This window comes from Neoarius graeffei, chromosome 19 (assembly GCF_027579695.1).
Source record: "Neoarius graeffei isolate fNeoGra1 chromosome 19, fNeoGra1.pri, whole genome shotgun sequence".
Lineage (NCBI taxonomy): Eukaryota > Metazoa > Chordata > Actinopteri > Siluriformes > Ariidae > Neoarius > Neoarius graeffei.
Genome location: NC_083587.1, coordinates 37,218,723 through 37,240,395, shown reverse-complemented (window position 1 = coordinate 37,240,395; position 21,673 = coordinate 37,218,723). Strand labels below are relative to the sequence as shown.

General features: G+C 41.0%; 1 protein-coding gene across 1 annotated transcript in view; it reads right to left on the bottom strand.

The window, feature by feature from the left end:
- Positions 1-21,673, bottom strand: part of pou6f2 (POU class 6 homeobox 2) — a 173,634-nt gene that overhangs the window by 76,411 nt on the left and 75,550 nt on the right. The window contains exon 4 of the mRNA XM_060900036.1: positions 8,875-9,269. Within this exon, the coding sequence (XP_060756019.1) occupies positions 8,875-9,269 (395 nt within the window). The remainder of the gene's footprint in view (positions 1-8,874; positions 9,270-21,673) is intronic.

Genomic DNA, 21,673 nt, shown 5'->3' with positions numbered 1-21,673 from the left:
ACAGTGCATCCGCGAAGAAAACGAGACAGATACGGTCTAATGTAAACTTGGCCTAAAAGTACGTTGCTGCAATTATAAACTATCTCTTCTTATGTTTCCTTTATTCAGCTTGTTTATTCTCCTGCTGATTTACCTCACAGCAACAATGCGTAAGTAAACTGGTTTATCTATTCTTAAGCCAAAATTGGAGACAAAAAAAAAACTGGTTTGAAAGACATTCTATCTTGCTGCTTTACCAGCCTGAAGTAGTAGTAGTAATAATAATAATAATGATGGGCGGCACGGTGGTGTAGTGGTTAGCATTGTCGCCTCACAGCAAGAAGGTCCGGGTTCGAGCCCCGTGGCCGGCGAGGGCCTTTCTGTGTGGAGTTTGCATGTTCTCTCCGTGTCCGCGTGGGTTTCCTCCGGGTGCTCCGGTTTCCCCCACAGTCCAAAGACATGCAGGTTAGGTTAACTGGTGACTCTAAATTGACCGTAGGTGTGAATGTGAGTGTGAATGGTTGTCTGTGTCTGTGTCAGCCCTGTGATGACCTGGCGACTTGTCCAGGGTGTACCCCGCCTTTCGCCCGTAGTCAGCTGGGATAGGCTCCAGCTTGCCTGCGACCCTGTAGAACAGGATAAAGTGGCTAGAGATAATGAGATGAGATGAGATAATAATAGTAATAATTTATATAGTGCCTTTTTCATACCCAAGGTCGCTTTACAATTATTGACATTGCACAGTGATACAGAATTCTTTCAGTGTTAGTGAGTGAAGGTTTTCTATTCATGATTATTGCTTATACAACCCTCTATTAATGGCTGTTGAAAGTCATTAAAACACTTTAATGTTGGCAAAAAGATGAATTTAACAGTACATTGTCACATCTGCACAGGAGTCTGTTCCAGTTCTCAGAACACCCCACAGCCTACAGACATGGCTGCCATGGACTACAACTCACAGCCATCGCATGTTCACATTCACCTGACTACTGATTACACACACCTAGACTCTATACAACCACAGCCACACTTACAGTATATAAGCACACTCCACACACACCGAGGGTGCGAAGTATACATGCTGTGTTGCTTAAGCACCAGTTCGTTACCAAGCCTGTTTATTGTCACGATTATTCTGGTTTTGACTCTAGTTCTAGTTTCCTGATTTCTGATTATTGTGCTGTCTGGTTTGTACTATTTGCTGAACGCCTGACCCTTACTTGCATTCTGAATATGACATTTATTACGGTTTAGATTTGTCAGCCTGCTGAAGTAAAATAATATTGTTTTAGTGCAATTATTTTCACCTCAGTATCTGTTCTAATGTACAGAAATAGAAAATGTTATCGGTCAGTTAGAGGATCATAATTCTATAGCCTATAAATTTAGCTTTTTGCAAAAATAATCGATTTTGAATTTTATAGTTGGAGTACGAGGGTTTGTTTTTTTTTTTTTTTAAATGCAGACATTTTTACATTAGCTTTGACTTATGTACCTGACTGGTCAAGTTCAACAAGTTGCAGCTTTTTTTTTTTCTTGTGTAGGATCAGAAAGTACACAATAATCGAAAAAGTGTACAAAGAGAAAAAAATGATGAAACGGGAAATAAAAATACACAGGTGAATTAATGAAATTGGACAGGAAGGTCATGAAAGAGTGCCAGCCAACAACAAGCTAATATATAATGTCAAGACTGTTTGTATTGCGACAATAAAAACACATATGTGACTGTCTTCTGTCTTACAGTATACCTTTCGTCACAGGTTGCTGGATGTTAGTTTATTGGATAACATCAAGTTCAGCCGAATAATTTAACTGACACGTACACATCATCTTTGCAGTAATTATTTGCTATATTCTTGTACCAATGACACAATAAATTAACGATTTTCAATGTATTGATTCATAGAATTTTAGGATGTATACCACTGCATTTGGGGTGTCAGTGCTGACTAGATAGTGATCTACAACGTTAATTTCAAGCTCTGGCAGGACCTGAGGACAGACAGACACCTCAGATTAGATCAAGGATTGCCAGTAAACAGTCATGTGCACGTGTGTCTCAGCCAGGAAAGAGAAAGAGAAGGACAGAGATGGAAAGAGAGACAGAAAGCATTGGAGATAAAATCAACTGCACTGAACTACATTACTCTACACACATTGTGTTTGTCAATCTGTGATGTTCTACAGAAAGAGAGAGAGAGAGTTGAGCATACAGCTCAGCTGAGTTGGTTACACCGGAATTGATCTTAATTAGATCTGAAAGACCTGCCACAGCAGAATGGTCACGGTGATTAGAATGAAAAACAGGAGAAATTACTGATCAAATTAATCATAATGTCGGCCTACAGCTGTAGGCCTGCTGTAATTTGCCACTTCACTGGCTTACATCGGCCACTCACACTCACACACACACAAATACACACACACACACACACACATGCATAGACAGACACTCAGACATATACAAATCCCCGAGGTTCCTCAGCGTGGAGAAACCCTGCTGCTCCGATCAATCAACTCCCACAAATCCCAGTCACCATGCTAATCAGCCCATTAACACGCTTTAGCAAATTTTATAATCTCCTCTGTGTGTGTGTGTGTGTGTGTGTGTGTGTGTGTGTGTGTGTGTGTGTGTGTGTGTGTGTGTGTGTGTGTGTGTGTGCATGTTTTTATATACTACTGAGGACATTTGGATGGTCCCCACAAGGAAGTTGTTGCTGTTTTAAAAAAAAGCCAAAATGTTTCCTTTTCATTATTGAGGTTAAGGTTAGGGTTAGATGCAGGCACAGCATTAATTAACTGCATAATTAATAATTAATATTTCTGACATTTATGACATATGAAATGTATTAAAATTAATATGTATTATAATTAATCATTATGTCAATGGAAGGCTCTTACAAGAATAGCGAGACAAATGTGTGTGTGTGTGTGTGTGTGTGTGTAATCACATAAGCAGTTAATATGCACATATGCACCTCTCCTACATCACTGTGTCTGTCTCTGTGTCTTTCATTCTTTTTCTTGCTGTCTCACATCTTTCTGCCTTTCGGTTGCTATCAGATAGGGAGGTGTGCTGACTTTTACAGCAAGTAAAGGATTTTTTTTTACAGTAAGTATCTAAGGCATTAATCCAAACTCAGAAATCAGTGCTTGATCATCTACAGCCAGAAGTATAGATGAAGCCAAGGTATTTCATGAACGAAAGGTTCGTGATGCATGAGCTACTCAGACTGTGCATCCAAGTACTGTAACACCACATAGATAAGAGAGAGAGAGAAGCAAGGGCTAACACTAACTTCATTTTGAACAATGGACTCACTCAGTGTGGTATTATAAAACACAATGCTGTCAATCCGGTCTCTCTTTGGGCCCTCAGGCCTTTTCTGATTATAGGAGATCTGCTCAGCCCTCCCATGCTCAAGTGATCAGCAAGGGTTGTAGACAAGACAGGAGGAGAGAACAAGAAAGGAAAGTGTATTGTACTCATGTTACCAGGAGGGGTTATTATAGAGGGTTTGGAAACATACTTTCCTGTAATTCTCTGGTTGTTTGTGGTGTCAATGTGTGGCTATGCCTTGAAGTCAGCAGCAAAACTTGGGTGAAACGCAGTGCATCCCTTTCACTCAGACGCAGATGCAAAGCCAATTATGAGCTCAGACCCCCCAGCAGGGACAATGCAAAAGCCACACACACACACACACACACACACACACACACACACACACACACACCATGTTCACATCCTTCTTACTTGCTTCTATCGCTTTTTTCTGGGTGAGTCCATGATTCAGCTGCCATTTAGCCCTTATAGACCATTTGAATTATCTGATTCTTCTTTTTTTTATTTGTTTTCCATCTATAATTAGGGTAACATGATTGCATCAGGTTCAAACCAGACTTATTTGTCAATATCAAAATATCATTGAAACCCAAGAAACAAAACCCATTTTTTTCTTTCATTTGTGCATGTGACTGGTGGAATAATCACAATTCAGAAGTCATGGAGTGAATGTGCGCAGGTAATAGGGTTGAGTGACTGTTGGGAGACATGAATATCTTACATTTTTCATAACCTATAATGGATGACTCATGGAAACGGATGTTTTAAGCATGAGCTGTTAAATGGATTCATGCATTAATGCAAAAATATGATTTTTTAAAAAGTATTTAATGGTTAAGAGGTGATTATTGTACACATAGGTTGTTGTGAATGACGCTTTAGCAATGTTTAAAATGTCTTATAGTTTTACTTTACTTTACATATATGTTTATACTATATATTAAATGTAATTTTATTTGGACAAAATCATATCACGCATATTGTGCTTGGTTGTTGAAGTTGAAGGTAATCCATCCTTCCATCCATCCATTATCTGTAGCCGCTTATCCTGTGCAGGGTCGCGGGCAAGCTGGAGCCTATCCCAGCTGACTATGGGTGAGAGGCAGGGTACACCCTGGACAAGTCATCAGGTCATCGCAGGGCTGACACATAGAAACAAACAACCATTCACACTCACGGTCAATTTAGAGCCACCAATTAATCTAACCTGCATGTCTTTGGACTGTGGGGGAAATCGGAGCACCCGGAAGAAACCCACGCAGACATGGGGAGAACATGCAAACTCTGCACAGAAAGGCCCTCGCCGGCCGCTGGGCTCAAACCCAGGACCTTCTTGCTGTGAGGCAACAGTGCTAACCACTACACCACCGTGCCGCCCCAGAGTACATAATGAAACAAGAAATTCTATCCATTGGAACATTTCTCTATGGTAGGGGTGCGCAAAGTCCTTAACTAAATTGGATCTGCAACTGGTCACCCATAACAACCTACCTAATATTGTATAGGTCTGCCTTGTGCCACCAAAACAGCTCTGACACATTGAGGCATGGACTCCATAAGACCTCTGCAGGTATGCTGTGGTATATGGCAACAAAACATTAGCAGCAGATCCTTTAAGTCCTGTAAGTTGTGAGGTGGGGCCTCCATGGATTGGACTTGTTTGTCCAGCACATCCCACAGATGCTTGCTCAGCTTGAGATCTGGAGAATTTGGAAGCCAAGTCAACTCCTTGATCCCTTTGTCATGTTCCTTAAATAATTCTTGAACAATTTTTACACTATGTCAGGGGCATTAGGGAATATGATTGCTATGAAGGCGTGTACTTTGTCTGCAACAATGTTTAGGTAGGTCAAATTAACATCCACATGTCAAATTAACATCATGTCAAACATTAACATTATGTCAAATTAACATCCACATGAATGCCAGGACCCAAGGTTTCCCAGGAGAACATTGTCTAGAGCATCACATTGCCTCCACCAGCTTCTTCCCATAGTGTATCCTGGTGCCATCGCATGCATCTTAACAACTGTCCTCATGATGTAAAAGAAAATGTAATTCATTCAGACCATGCCATCTTCTTCCATTGCGCTATGGTCCAGTTCTGATGTTCATGTGCCCATTGTAGGCGCTTTCAGCAGTGGACAGGCATCAGCATGGGCACTTTGACCAGTATGCGACTACACAGGTCCATACACAGCAAATTGTGATGAACTGTGTTTTCTGACACCTTTCTGTTAGAGCCAGCATTAACTTTTTCAGCAATTTGTGCTGCAGTAACTCTTCTGTGGGACCAGATCAGATGGGTTAGCCTTCGCTCTCCACACACATAAATGAGCCTTGGGCACCCATGACTGGTTCACTGGTTGTCCTTCCTTGGACCACTTTTGGTAGGTATTAACAACTGCATTATCCATGCCTTGCAACCTCACAAGACCTGCCATTTTGGAAATGCTCAGACCCAGTCATCGAGCCATCACAATTTGGCCTGAGCCAGAGTCGCTCAGATCCTTATGCTTGTCCAATTTTCCTGCTTCTTCCTGGTTTTAAATGTTACGGCTGATCAGTTGACTGGCCATCAGCTATTTTGAGGAGGTCTAATCTGGCCACCCCTAATTTGGATACAACTAATTTGGATACCTCACTCTATGGATTAATTAGATGTGAGCAATTAGTTGGAAATCTAATCACACACCACTGGGTTAGGACTAAGCTCTAGAAACCTCATCCTATAGGCTGCAGTGCAAAGCTGATGCTCTGCCACATACACATTAACGTATAAGGGCTTTAAGTCTTCAAGGCTTCAATGCTCTGTCCTTGGCCCTGATGTGATGTAGTCCTTGCTCATGACCTAGGGACACAGTAAATCCTTTACTTATTTATGGCACCACTATACTTAATCCCATTGAATGGGCCAATAAAGTAATGAGCCTTAATGTTACTCTGACCTGAGGAAAGAGCCAGGAAGCTTGGCAGATATCTTAGTTTAATCTATATTAACTTCTTTGACCAATGAATAATTTCATCATTGCATGATTGCATCAAGGTTATTATGATTGTGGACATGGACAGTGTCACAGTGTTTGTGGCAATATCATAAAATTGGACACACACTAAAAGAAACTGGTCGAACATCAAATCATCAAATATGCTGGTGAAATTCTGGTCAGTATTTTACTGCCCAGTTCTCACGTTTCCCTTTTGAATTCTTCTTAACCCTGAAAGCACTTAAGCAATGTATATATAATGTACCGTATATGAATCATGTAAGCATGGGTTGAAAAATCACTTGCCAAATTGCATCAGATGTGCTTCCACTGCTGTTGTTTAAAAAAAAAAAATTGTAATAACTGGTTGTCCCTGAAGAGCCTTTTCTGATAAGCACTAGTTGTGGGCTCCAGGGACCATTAAGCTCAGGGGCCTGTAGGGTCCAGCTGGTAGGTGTAAAGGCCTGACAGAGGGATAGAAGGTGAAATAAATGGCCTAAGTTGATGGCAGCCATGAAGGGGCCACAGCGCTGAGCAAAAAGGGCCGTGACGCTGATGAATGTGGGGAAGGACATGGAGGCGACCTCTGGCTGAAATGAAACCACTGGGATATAAAAGAGGAGGGGGAGCAGGTTATTAAAGAAGGAGGGATGAGCCAGACAGACAGAAGAGGAGAAATGGATGGACAAATGGACAGCTGGAGAAATGAAATAGGAGGAGAAACAAATTATATACAATTTATATATGGACATGAGTGTTTTACTGGGAAAAACACCACTCGCATTTTTCATACGAACAACATCTGGATGGCAACCGTGACATATTTCTCTATCTGTGAGGATATCGTGAGGAAGTTGATGAATTGTTTTGATAAATTTGGGGACTTTTTGTTTGTGAATGTGTCTATATAATAAAAAGAAAATCATACGTTGGCTTGAAGATATGAAGTTTATCTTCTCATGTTGAAAAACTCACATCGTTCATATGAAATATATTGCGGATCTGAGTGACATATTATTCAATATTTCACTCTGATGACGTCATTCCCAGTGTTTTCCCGCTGACTAGACACACGTTGTCAAATGAACTGCTTCAAAATTACAATTATTTTGATTAACTTGCTTTTTTTGTGTGTGGATGTGTCCAGATGATATAAAGAGCATTACACAGTGGTGCAAAAATATGAAGTTTATCTTCTTGTGTTGAAAAATATATCATTCATTTGCTTTGCTCACTCGTGACATATACATTCACCACTCAAAGATAAACTTCATATCTTTGCACGACCATGTATATCTTCTTCCAGTTGCTCCCGTTAGGAGTCACCACAGTGGATCTGTTCCGCATATTTGATTTGGCATAGGTTTTACACCCGATGCCCTTCCTGACGCAACCCTCCCCGGCACTAAGTATGCACTGGCTTGTACAGTCCCAGTGACTGGGTATCTACATGTCTTTGAGCTGTGGGGGGAACCCAAGCACCCAGAGGAAACCCATGCAGACAACATACGAGCTCCACACAGAAAGGCCCCCATCAACCGTGAGGTTTGAACCCAGACGCTTCTTGTTGCGAGGTACCACTGCTAACCACTGCACCACCATGTTGCCTGATGTATATGCTGCACATTTATTATTTAACACAAATCATCAAGTCTTCGCAGGTTGAAAACAAATTATTAAAAACTAAAAAAACGCTGTAAAAACTACAAACGAATATCTCACAAGATCACTATGTTAACTCCCAGCAGTTAAATGCAGCATCAGCTGTGTATACTTCACCCATATGAAACTTGTCAATAAGTAATTATCATGTAATTGATTCAAATTAGGTTATACCAAAACCATCATAACTCATAACTTAATATTCTGAAGGTCTTCATCCTCAATAATGCTCTATTGCTGTCGCAAGCAAGATGGCAGGAATGAACTCTTAACAATAAACTTTCAATTTTCATTCTTTCAAAGGGACTGGCTTAGCAAACAAGTACTTCTTCCAGAAACAATATTTGTAATATCCAAGATTTCCCCAGACAGATTCAATCACTAAATTGAATTACTGCCCCATTCTCTAAGATTCATCCCAGACCTTGTGTCACTCCAAACCTCCATTTTTGCTGCCATGTTGTGAATAATGTAGAAGAATGAGTTCTTTAAATGGAGCAACATCATATTTAGGAGACATTATATAGATCTGTCTCAAAGGTCTCCATGCCAGGCAGAAATCCTGACTAGAGCTTTTCCTTCAATAATCATTCAGCATTTATGTCAAACACAAATGTCTGCTTTTGAGTAAGGAGCGATTATAAACTTGTAGGATGTCAGGAGAAATAAAGGTTATTCATCAGTGCTGGTTTTGGGGTGGAAATGCATACGTTACTCTGGGGTTTTTATACCGTATAGCTCTTGGGTTCAACATCAAATGTGTATCACATAGTCTTTATGGTTTTAAGCTAAACTACATACCATGGTGTTTATCTTGAAGTTACTTGAGTTAAAATGCAGCTACATAACTCAAGCATGTGTGCTTCCAGTGTACATTTGAGTTTACGTTGAGCTTACCTGCAGTGGCAGAGGAGGTGTGACTGGCGAGGGTAGGCTGCGTGCTGGTGATTGGTTCTGCTTATGAGAAGGTGGAGATTGTGAAGGCTGAACTGAACCAAGGCTGGAGGAGGTACAAGAGGAGGCAGCGCCTGTTGAAGAACCGGTGGCTTGTAACTTGATTGGGGGAGTCAGTGGATGATGGGGTGGCAGCTGATTGAGAGGCTGGAGGTGTGCTGATCCACAATGTTGCTCTCGTTCACGTTCACGTTCACGCTCTCGCTGCTGCTCTCGCTCTCGCTGCTGCTCTCGCTCTCGGTGTTCCCGTTCTCGCTGCTGCTGCTGTTGCTGGTGGTGCTGCTGTATTTGTTGGAGATGCTGAAGATGCTGGAGTTGGGAGTTGAGAGATGAGGTAGCTGCAGAAGAAAGAATGGCTTAAAAAACTAAGCAGCAGTTTCATGCATTCCACCAAAAAGCATTTGGTAATATTTTATTAAAGGTCAAGTTCATAGACGCACGAGACACCTACATGAACTGTTCATAAGAATCTCATCTCATCTCATTATCTCTAGCCGCTTTATCCTGTTCTACAGGGCCGCAGGCAAGCTGGAGCCTATCCCAGCTGACTACGGACGAAAGGCGGGGTACACCCTGGACAAGTCGCCAGGTCATCACAGGGCTGACACATAGACACAGACAACCATTCACACTCACATTCACACCTACGGTCAATTTAGAGCCACCAGTTAACCTAACCTGCATGTCTTTGGACTGTGGGGGAAACCGGAGCACCCGGAGGAAACCCACACGGACACGGGGAGAACATGCAAACTCCACACAGAAAGGCCCTCGCCGGCCACGGGGCTCGAACCCGGACCTTCTTGCTGTGAGGCGACAGCACTAACCACTACACCACTGTGCCGCCCGTTCATGAGAATATACAAACATATAAAGTTATTCAAGCCTTTATCAAGCTGATTGATGTTTATGCAACAACTAAATCAAGTGACTTGTATATATCAAGTTGTGTTATGACATTTCCTGGGAAAAGTTTCATGACACAATGAAGACTGTACTTCTGAAATGTGATAATGGTGATGATATGTGACATACAGTGCCCTCTACAGTTATTACAACTTGCAAATCATTGCATTCTGTATTTATTTATGTTTTACACAGTGTCCCGATACTTTTGTAAATGGGGTTGGAAATGTAAACAAAGACATCGTATTTGGCAGCAAATTTATGCATGCCATTCTTGTGAAGTCATGATATAGTCCTGTTTTCTGTAACGTTGCAGGAATATTACAAACAATTCATGATAACAGTTGATTATACAAAGGCAGGACAGATTTTATCGGTCGCAGTGAGAAGGTTGCAGAATATTTATATGATAAATAATTTATTTTGATTTGCTGGAATATTTAAATTTGGCAGCATAACTAGCAGTAAAACAAATAACTCCAAATAGTGTGAACTACAACAGATTGATGCACGATGTGAGAGTGATATTCATATCAACACAGTAAGGGTTAATTAGTCAGCAACCGACACACCATTAGCCATAATTAATGGATGTACTTAAATTATTAAAAGCAGGAAATTTTTTTCCCTTGTAGATAACTGGGAAAATACTGTACACTGGGGCTGGCATTGCTTTGATGAGTATGGCGTGAGAGCCAGGCAGGCATGCATTTGATCCTCTCCTCTACTCCAAGAAGCAAGAAAATCAGAGAAGAAAAACAAAAAAAAGTGTCTCTCGACCAGTAAACAGGCCACTTTTATATTTCTTCCATCTGCTGACACGTTGACACCACTCTCACACCCAGGCATGAATTATATATGGCATCTGCACCCGGAAAAAAAAGCCACAAGTCCAATTCATGCTTGAAATGTTGGGGCAAGTTGTCTTGCAGGCCTTGACAGAGCGAAGTGTATGTGGCGCTCTCACAACTCTGAAGCACTCAGAACAGCACTACTGGTGGAAAAAGGCGAGGAAAGAACAGAAGGCTGAAGGGGAGGAGGGAAAAAAACGAATTTTAGAAGAAGGTGGAAAAAAACAGATTTCTGTCAGAAAATTATCGGAACCTGAGGAAAGATCAAAGGCAAAAGCAGGTCCTTCTCCCGTCTCCAGTGACGGGTCCAGGAAAAGAGATGGAACAACAAAAGGAGTGTGAAGAGAAGAAAAACAAATAGAGAGATGCAGACAGAGAAAGCGCTAAAGAAACCCCCATGTGGCCCTATTATGTGGGCACCACTGCAGGTAACAGTATGTCTGAACGTCAGTGCTTTATAAATGCTGTCATCTTGTTAAGGAGAGCCGCTGACCGTCCACTTTCCTTAAAAGATGAGAGCAAATTTATCCGGTCTGCTCTAATCGCAGAGAGCTAATTGTCAGAGATCATCATGCACTCCAGGCTGTAAAGGCATAATTAGAAATAGAAAAAGGTTTTGATCAAGACACTTAAATGCGATTGTATTTAATTAACTTTCTGGAAGCTGTCTTAAATGAGGCAAAGTGCTGGCAAATTCTTATTTTAGACATCTATTTCTCCTTGTGATTATTTCATTGAGATTCTTTAATAATTACAAAGAGAAGTAGGTGATAATTCTTCATCTCCTCCTTCATTTTTATTTCAGTAGACCGCTTGATTCCCCTGGGTTTCTGTGTGCTGTGATTTTATTGATTAAGCACCATGATATGAACCGTAATTAACACAGAGAACAAGTAAAGAAAAATTACATAATAGTGGAAGTGTGACTGACTGAGTGACTTATTGCTGAAAAGAATATCCATTTCTATTCATTTCCTATAAACATCAGAGTGTAATTACTTTATATGGCATTATATGATATTATTTGAAATAATATTTATTCATCTTCCATAATCACTTTATCCTGGCTTGAGGTGTGATGTATACACCCTGCATGGTATGCCAGTCCATCACAGGGCATCATGCACACACATTTATACCTAGGAGCAATTTATTCTCTTTGAAATAGTAATTATACATTATTACAATATATTATGATTATACTGTATGCAGTCGCTTGCTAATGCTAGCTAAGTAGTTTGTTAAAGGAGATACGTAGAACCTTTATTTTTAAATACATTTCAGAGTGGATAGTATCTCCACTCTTGTACGCTGCATAAATGGGAATAAAAATATATACATTTTTGAGAGTTTAAATCGACCGCAATGTTGGTATTTGAGCTGCCCCGCTGAGCCAGCCAGCCCTGAGTGCGTGACGTCACAGCGGGAACCGGTTTTAAGGCCGAGGCCTTTGACAGCTGTAGGCCAAAGTCATATAAATAAAAATTTATGGTGAAAGTAAGAAATACTGTTACCGACTTGCTCAACTAAGACTGATTTGACTTCATTGATTGTGGGTTGACTCTCATTAAAACAGGCTAGGTGTTATAACTTATGCAACATACATGTACATACATGCATTTTCACTGATAAAACATAAAAGGCTAATTAAATAATCAGATGAACTGAGACAATCACATTCTGAAGCAAATTAAATAATCTTATACCGGTAACTTAAACACACAATACAAGTTACATGTATTAATCTAAATGCAGGTAAACAACGAGTGTTGTTGTTTTGTATCCAAATGAGAGTCGCATCTAACCCGTCTGTGTTCTCGCTTCTTGAAGGCCGAGCTTGTGGCCGATTGTTTTGAAGCAATCTGACTTTCAATTGTTCATTCACTTCTCCGTTCATTCGCTTCTTCCACGTAAGGGCGAGACATTGCTGCTGAGGCGAGCATATCCAGCGGAGAAATCAGACAGCTGGTTCACTCATTCACCATTTTCTCCATACTGAGTACTCCGCCATTACTGCTCAGCTCAGGCAATTACTAAAACCTGGGACGGGATGTCACCGGTTTTAGCAACAACCGCAGGGATGTCACTGCCCGAGCGATGTCACGTCATGTCCCGTTCCGTCCCGGGTTTTAGCAATAACCCTCGGCTCACACTCCAGGAGAACTGGTGTAACTGAACTTACTTTCCTTTTCTTATAGTTTTCTTTTCCTTTAATTGTTGGTACTGCACCCTCTTTCAATACGGGCTTATAGCCAATACTCCTCAACAGATCAGAGGTCTCGTACGAGTCTTCAGTAAAATGTGCAGAGCAGAGGAGAGACCACTTCATAGGCGCCCAATGTGCCCGTGAACTTCTCACAAAACGTGTCCAAATCTTTACAGTTTGAACATTCTTGGGCCATGAATGCAACGTAAATCCACCTTCTGTCGTGTTGCTGCACCGGCCAGCAACACATCTACGTGGCATGGCGATAAATTAGCTCAAAATGGAAGCTCGAAGTCGCATGCAGCTCTGTGTTTTAGTATAGTGGAAATGGCGATGAGACCGATAGACTTCCTGCGGTGACGTCACAGATGGCAAGGTCATTCACTCAGACCGCTACCTACGGTATATGAATCATTTTAATCATAAAAATGACTATATTAGATTTATTGTTAATGCTTAAAACTATTTCTATGCCATTCTTGAGGTCTCAAGGCATTTATAAACAAAAAGTGAGGCCATGGCTCTGCGTATCTCCTTTAAGAAGTTACTTAAGTAGATGGCTAAGGCATGTTTTAATTTCATTACTTGTGATTAATTTAAACACATGCACTTGTGTCAACAGGTTAAGCTTATGGTTTGGTATCACTTTAAAAAATAGGTACCCTATGGGTACATGTGGCTACTGCTTATAAATAAAATAGTTTTCTGATACCATGTCCATACAGCAAATATAGCATACATGTTATCATTTATACTCGCCTCATCTCTTGCAAGCATCACCAAGCTATGAGCAGCATCAGGGTTTGTAGTTACCAATTTTGTTGACTGTATTTTGTTGTAAATCCAGTGCTGTGAACTAGATCTATTTTCAAAATAGTAAGAAAGCACTTATTCATGAATTGTCTTAGAAGCATTATTTAGTACTAATGAGCACATTTTGTTTCACAAGTGTAGTGTAAAGACTCTAAAATAAAAAAAAAATTAAATAAAAAAATGAAAGCGAATAGTAGAAGTTTGACCAATTATACTTTTAATTTTTACTCTTAGTTTTCACGAAGGAGCTGATTTATTCCCACATAGGACTTTTGTAATTGCAAACCGAGCGGATCGCTCAAAAGATTCCAACGTTGTCTTCGCTGCCTTCTCGAGTTTCTGTTGAATGGCTGGAATTCTGGGTGCAAATATCTGCCAAAAAGCTCAAAAAAAGACCATACAATTTGACCTTTCAGAAGGACCAAACAAAAGCTGTGATAATCAAAAGGTAAATTTTCTTAAAATAAACACCACTTACTTGAGATCGAATCAGTAGCCTTGTCGAACCACGAGGTGAATTTCATTTATCTTTTTATCTGGTGATTATCTTCCGATACTACGAAGTTATAACAAGGTTTCTCTTATTTCATTTCTGGTTCTGACTGGTTCCGAAGTTGTTCAAAAAGTAGAACGGGTAATCGAACTTGATCAGGATAAGTGGTGATTGGTTACAAAGTTTCGCTATTGTTACATTCCTTCTTACATTCTTACAACACAATGACATTGTTCTTGTGTACCTTTGATAACGCGAGATCAACTGTTCGTATCGCGAGATCACGATTCGCCGTTCTGGTGATTGTAATGCTTATGCGTATGTACCGTACATACGCAGTGCACTATTGTTACACTCATTCTTACATTCTTACAACATGATGACATAGTGGCTCCGCCTCTATGAGGCAGTAGCTACAATAAAACTGATAAATAAAAATCACAGCAACTGCAATGAATTGGACAAACTCATGGTACTCAGAGAGGCAGTGTGACAACATGCAACAGCAACATTTGCAAGTGGACATATGCCATAATTTCACTGGTACAAAACAAACCCTGACATTCAAATCACCCATGAAAACTATTGGCACCCTTTTAGATAATAGGCACAATAACTATGCACAATTCCAATTTTTCCACTCAACAAAAGAAGTTAGTTAAATAAACGTCTGTCTTTCACTACATGTCCCCCCCGTCTGAGGAACTGGCAAAAAAAAAAAAAAAGGCTGCCATGACTTCCACTGTCATCTAGCACTTCTGTTCTTGTTCTTTTCTTTCTAATCTTGCATTCATTTTTACCTCCCTCTCACCCTAGAGCCATAAGAAAGGAAACAAGAAGGCAAAGCCAGCAGACCAGATCACCATTTCCTCTATTAAACAGAATCTTGTTTGGCTGACCTCTGTGGCCTTCTGTATAGCCTGTGTGTGTCTGGATGGGTGCGAGTGTGTGTACTGTGTGTTGATCACCATCCATTCTGAAAGCACTTGTCTCTGAGCTGCCACTGGAAGAAGAAAAAAACCCCACCTGTGTCTGAGTGTTGTCAGACTCTGTGTGTGTATGTGTGTGTGTGTGAGAGACGTGTGGCTGATTGTCAGAGGTGAACACAGAGGTCACAGTAAGCAGGACGGACAGTGTGTGTGGCTATTTTTGCTCCTCATACAGAAGGAGAGGAGTAGCTACATTTCCCATTATTCTATAGCACCTGTGTGTCCTAACACCACACCATTTACACGTCTGGTTCAGATGTGTGTGTGTGTGTGTGTGTGTGTGTGTGTGTGTGTGTGTGTGTGTGTGTGTGTGTGTATATATATATACGCGACATCACATCCTTACTCATTACCCTCGGGGCTCAGACAGTACTAAAAGGTCCAGAAGTAGCGATCTGGATAGGGATCAGACAGCACTAAATGATAGGCAGCCTAAGTGGTCCAGAGGGTTCAGGGGACTAGAGAAAGCAGCTTGTTGGGATCAGGACACAGAGCTGGCTCTAGAAGATACATGACATATCACCTATATCAGTATTCTAATCCCTAAAGGGGGTTTAGATGGGCTTTGGGAGTGTGTTCAGGGAGGATGAGGTGGAAAAGTAGTTGAAGAGCAAAAGCAATGGGTGTTTCATATATCTCTAAAAGTAATACAATTATATATTTTTTTTTCTTTAAAAAAGTGACTCTATTAAGGTCAGGACAAGAGACAGTGTTTAAAACTTCCACAATGGGCGTGAAGAGATACTGTACTGAATTTCTCTGATATACAGATGATGTATGTTATCTCTGTTCATTTTTCTAAGGAACATTAATCAATTTTTTTTTTTTTTTTAATCCAGATGGTCAAAGTAGAGGTAAGAGAGTGTACTGCTATTCATGTGTACAGACATGTATACACTTATTCACATCTCAGGGAACTTTAACTTAGTCAATTCACATCCCAGCATTTTTTGGGAGGTGGAAGGAAACTGAAGAACCTGTATGAAACCCACACGGGGGCAAGGAGCACAAGACTGAACCTGTCATCCGTTTGAGACAGTAAGGCATCAAATTGCACGATAATATGAAATGTCTCATCTCATCTCATTATCTCTAGCCGCTTTATCCTTCTACAGGGTCGCAGGCAAGCTGGAGCCTATCCCAGCTGACTACGGGCGAAAGGCGGGGTACACCCTGGACAAGTCGCCAGGTCATCACAGGGCTGACACATAGACACAGACAACCATTCACACTCACATTCACACCTACGGTCAATTTAGAGTCACCAGTTAACCTAACCTGCATGCCTTTGGACTGTGGGGGAAACCGGAGCACCCGGAGGAAACCCACGCGGACACGGGGAGAACATGCAAACTCCACACAGAAAGGCCCTCGCCGGCCACGGGGCTCGAACCCGGACCTGCTTGCTGTGAGGTGACAGCGCTAACCACTACACCACCGTGCCGCCCCAGAAACTACATAGTCTAGGCAAAAGAAACTGAACAGGCTTAATGTTGAGCAAAATAAAGTTCATTCCTCAAAATTTGAACGAGAAATTCAAAGGTATGTAGATTCCATGAACGATTTCACAAATTTTCGATATGCGCGCTGCCTCAGACACAGACACACAGACGGCCTTCCTCTTTGAACTTTTTGTGCCGTGTCCAAATCTGCATGGTGCATTCTTAGAGAATTCTCTCGCTCATAAATGCACGCTGCACAGTCTTGTTCAACTGTGTTCGTAACACACAAAACGCCTTTTCTTTTCCAGCGGATCTAAAAAGATCAAAACAAAAAACATTCAACATAAAATTGTGACCAGTTTCCACACATGCTGTTAAAATTTGAGGCCAATTGAACAAGAAGTGGCAAAGTTATTAGATTGTGAAATGATATCAAATTTTTCGAAACACCCTGTACTTTGCATGCTAATTGTACTATATATGCATTCCAAATCACGGTTGACCGTAGACTCCAATCTACAATCTATCTTCGATTACACATGTAGTCTAGGCAGCTCATTCAGGTTTCACTCCCGCCTCCTGAAAACAACGTGACTTTAAGAGCCTGTGGCTGATGATGTGTTGCTGCTGTTGCTGGTTTTCCATCTGTAGACACAGTACATTTTGAAGGCGCCTATTTGAAAATGCCATATTTACTAATACGATAAATGAAGTTGATCCACCTCCCTTGATGTCTTTTTTTTTTTTTTTTGGTAATAACTAAAATGCCTCAGGGTGGAATTGAAGGGTTTTACACCCCTGACACCCCCTGCAATTCAAATACTTCTTTAGCTTACAGAAACTCTTCTGTTCTCTCTGAGGTCAACTCTTCACACTGTCTGATGCCCCTCTGCCTCACTTTTCCATGCCTACCACCACTGAGGCCTCTCCCGTGCCCCTTCTCCATCCATTGAGCATGTGGCAGCGGGTAAAAAGCCTCATGCAAAATTTATGCTCACCCGGCAGTTTCAGTGGGCGGAAAAATCAATAGAGGTAGGCACTGATGCGTCGGGGAGACAGAGTGCTGGTTGACAGACAGTAAAAGCCTTAGGGGTGTGTGTGTGTGTGTGTGTGTGTGTGTGTGTGTGTGTGTGTGTGTGTGTGTGTGGCGGGGGGTGGGGGGGGGACAGAGGGCTGCATTTGCCGATCCAGAGATGGACCACAGCCTTTGCGCTCTGTCTTCCTTATATCAGAGGGATTATTTTGGGAGGTTCAGAGCCTACCTGAAAAGCACAGAAAGAGCTTTAAATGGAGCACCGTGCTTTTCTGTCTACAATGTAGCCTATGTTGAAGAAACACCTTTTTGCTGCATGTATTTTTATTTTTTTTTATGTGACTGATGTTCTGCACCACTGGGGTAGATGAGCAAAAACTTACTCAGGCAGTCATGTAGAACGGACTGATTGCTATGCAAAGTAACTCCGGGCGCAAACAAGAGCTGAGCAAAAACAAGCCAGATTTCAGTCAGATGAAGACCAAACAATGGGATTGTTTTTTTGTTCCCCTCTCCATTCATCTTCTCTTTAATTATTCCCTTTGCTCACCTTTTAAATCTGTTCACACTTACCAAGAGAAGGGGTTGATCAGGACAAGAGAGGGTGAGAGCTGAAAGAAGAAAGGCGAGAAAACGAGAGAGGTGTCATGCCTACAAGTACGGCAGTGTTACTGATTACTGACAAGTCAGTGCCTGTGATGTTAAATGCTCTTTAAAACTAGTCCAGTGAAAGCAAAACCACAAGCTGAGTAAAAAAAAATTGCTGATATAAAACACATATGATCAAGAAGTAGATCAGATAGATATTCAACACACGGCATACCATCAGTCTTTCTATTATGTACCCAGCTGCTGTTGTTTACGGTGCCCAAATGAAAAGTGAGGCAAATTGTAAAAAAAAAAAAAAAAGTAATGTGAACATTGCTTTCTGTTTCTCTCCATACAGCATTTAATAGAAGATCAGCTCTTCTGTGAAGTGGCAGCCCGATTTTTGTCGGTTTAGTGGTTTCTCTCTCTGCATGGCCTATAAGGCACATGAGCGATGTATGATGAATGAAGTGGCGCGCTGCTTATGCGCTTATCATGCTCGGTGAGCAGCAACAGGTTCAGCTGAGGTAAATGAAATTCCTCTCCAGGACAATATATCATCACAGCAAATGTATGTATGCACCCCAAACTTACACAAGCAACTCGAGCCAAACGCTGACAAAGTGTGTGATGGGTTGGGGAAATGAAGGAATGGAGGTAATGGGTATGCAGCGGGGGTGCTTGGGGTAAGATGCAGCCAGAGTTGTAGTTCCAAAGTGTATTTTCATCGAAGCTGATGCTTTTTCTCGACTTCTTTACTTTTTTTTAAGATGCACTGGTGGGAGTAAATTGAATGTTTGAATGTTCAGTGGCTAATTTAGCACAGAAAGCTTATTAAGCGAAGATAAATCATACCAAGATGCTGACTATAGGGACTAAATGTGTGTTTCTAGTACTGACACACAGGCGTATCTGTATTATTGCAATGTTTTCTGTCAGCTTAATTAGTATAATTCAATTCAACTTCATTTGTGGAATATTCATCACAACCAAGCAGATCCCTAGCGAGAAAGCCAGACATGATTTTGTCATGGAAAATCTTCCTGAGACTACACGAGGACGTCACCTCTTATATAAATCATCACCTTTTCTACAGTTGTGCACTATTAAAGGAGAACTGAAGGCAAATTTTTTTATGATCAAAATTCTATTTATCTCATTTTATTAAATATAGGAATGCATTTTTTATCGCTATTTTCTCACTGCTATAGCAAGTTATGAGTGTTTGAAATATGCTCTGTAATATATCCGTCCATCAAAGCGATGGCCGTAAACAGGATTCGTTGAGACCTGTGCGAGACTTTGTAGGACAGAAGCAAAACGTACAGCGGAAATCAAAGCGACCGACATCTGCCAATGCTGTCAAAAGATGTACGCGCCCTCTTTCGAATGCTGATGTAATCAAGCTGAAAGTTTTGTTTGTTTTGATAGCAATCAGGATAGTTTGAAGAAAGTAGGCAGTAATCATCATTTAAACTCGTTTTTGTGCAATGTTTCGTTTGGAAAACAGTTTTCAAAATGGCGGCACTGACACCTGGCTGACACTTCACATTTCGAAGTCTCACACAAGTCTCGTGAAGATCGCGTGGATAAGCGACGCTTGCCATGGACCGAACAAGCTAAATTCAACACGGCTAAAAACCGAATAGGCCGATAAGTATAATATTTAATTGCAATTAGTTGCCAATACGAGTTACGATATAAGGTTACTAAAACCAAAAACGTAATTGAATAACACGTTAATTAAGAAATAAAGCAAGTTTAAAAATGACTTCAGTTCTGCTTTAAGTTAAACAGAGCTAACTGTGTTTAAAGGATGCTCAGTATGATCATCATAATTTTTATCACCATAGCCGGTACAAATGGATGGTTTTCATGTCAGATTATCCACTGAAGAAATGATGAGACTTGGGTATACACTTTTTCTGGGGGGCAGGAGGGAATGCAGTCCATAAGGGATATCTGTCCAAATTCAAGTGCTCAGTTTAGAACAAATTAAAGCTCAGCGGAAAGATGAATCAAGTGATTTATTAGAGTTACAGGAGAAATATCGGTTGAGAGAACCAAATGTTAGCTGCAACTTAAGTGTAAGGAAAAGGGAGAATTGTCAGGCGAGTGTAACCCAAACTCCCTAATGATTTTGGGGGCGGGAGGGTTCAAGGGGGTAACAGGAGGAAAGGAGGAAAGGGAAGGTGAGAAGTTGCATGTTTGAGGGCAGAAAGACACACTTAGGCTATCTCTCCGTCTCTCCTTCGCTCTCGGCTTTCTTAGCAGATGTAAGACTTTGGATGTAATAGATATCTGTGGTCTACTCATGTGCTACATGATCCAGCTGCTATGTGCCTTCATCAAAGACCCCCCGGGGACCATTACACTCTCTAGTCCTTCCTCTGAGGCCTCTTTCAGCCCTCTTTAACACTTAACACAGGACCCCGCTGAATCCAAAGCCCTGCCATCTTCCGTAGAAAGCATGGCTATTAATTAAGGTAATTAGGCCCTGAACCAGCAATTAGAAACCGCAGAGAGCTTTTAGCCACTGCTTTTCACGTTCCAAAGAGGACTTGGTTTCAGCACCATCTGCTGAGTTTAAACTCACCACAGGGTCTTGTGTTTCGGGGAGAAGAGGAACACGTTATCTGAGATGCAGACCTTCACGTGACCCTAGGGTTCGATTTTTGGACCATCTCAGATTTTGAGTTTTCATCTCTTTTTTTTCCACCTCTCTGATATGAAATGGCAAGTGAAAGCAGCATTGTATGTCAGAGAGCTCTTGTGACTGTATGTGGAAGTGATCCATTTCTGAGGAGTGATGCCAATTAAAATATATTGCAGCACTTTAAGGTCTATCGATTTGTTATTATGTCTGAATGTATTTGAATGGAGAACCCAGAGCTGCCTTCATGTGCATTGAAAAACAGTTTGATTTGTATTGATAGGTTGATTCTTTATATATTGATTAGATGTTGAGGTTATAATGACATGGCTGGATTTGTGTAGCATTTGTATTGATTTCTGGGTAAGTGGGCATTGATAAGCTGCTAGGTTACTATTGATTGCTGTTGACATTCAAGACAGTGCATTATACCTCTGTAACACCAAAATGTTTTTTTCTCCCTTTTTTTCAAATATAACGTCCAAAAATGGAAAGGTGCATTTTCTTACAACATTGCCAATGAGCTATAATACAGGAAAGTAAAAAAAAAAAAAAAAAGGGCTCATACAGGACAGACCTTTTAAACTACACATTTTCCAAGCGATTGAACTAAAAGGCAGACTTAGCCCATCAGAAGCTCTTTTTCTGCACCTCACCCTATATTTTGGCAACTTTTCCATCTATCAAAGAGAACTTTCATGCTCTTCTAACACAAAATGGCATACCTTTGCCTTCATGTTCTCACAAAAGGTACATATTTGTGTCAAC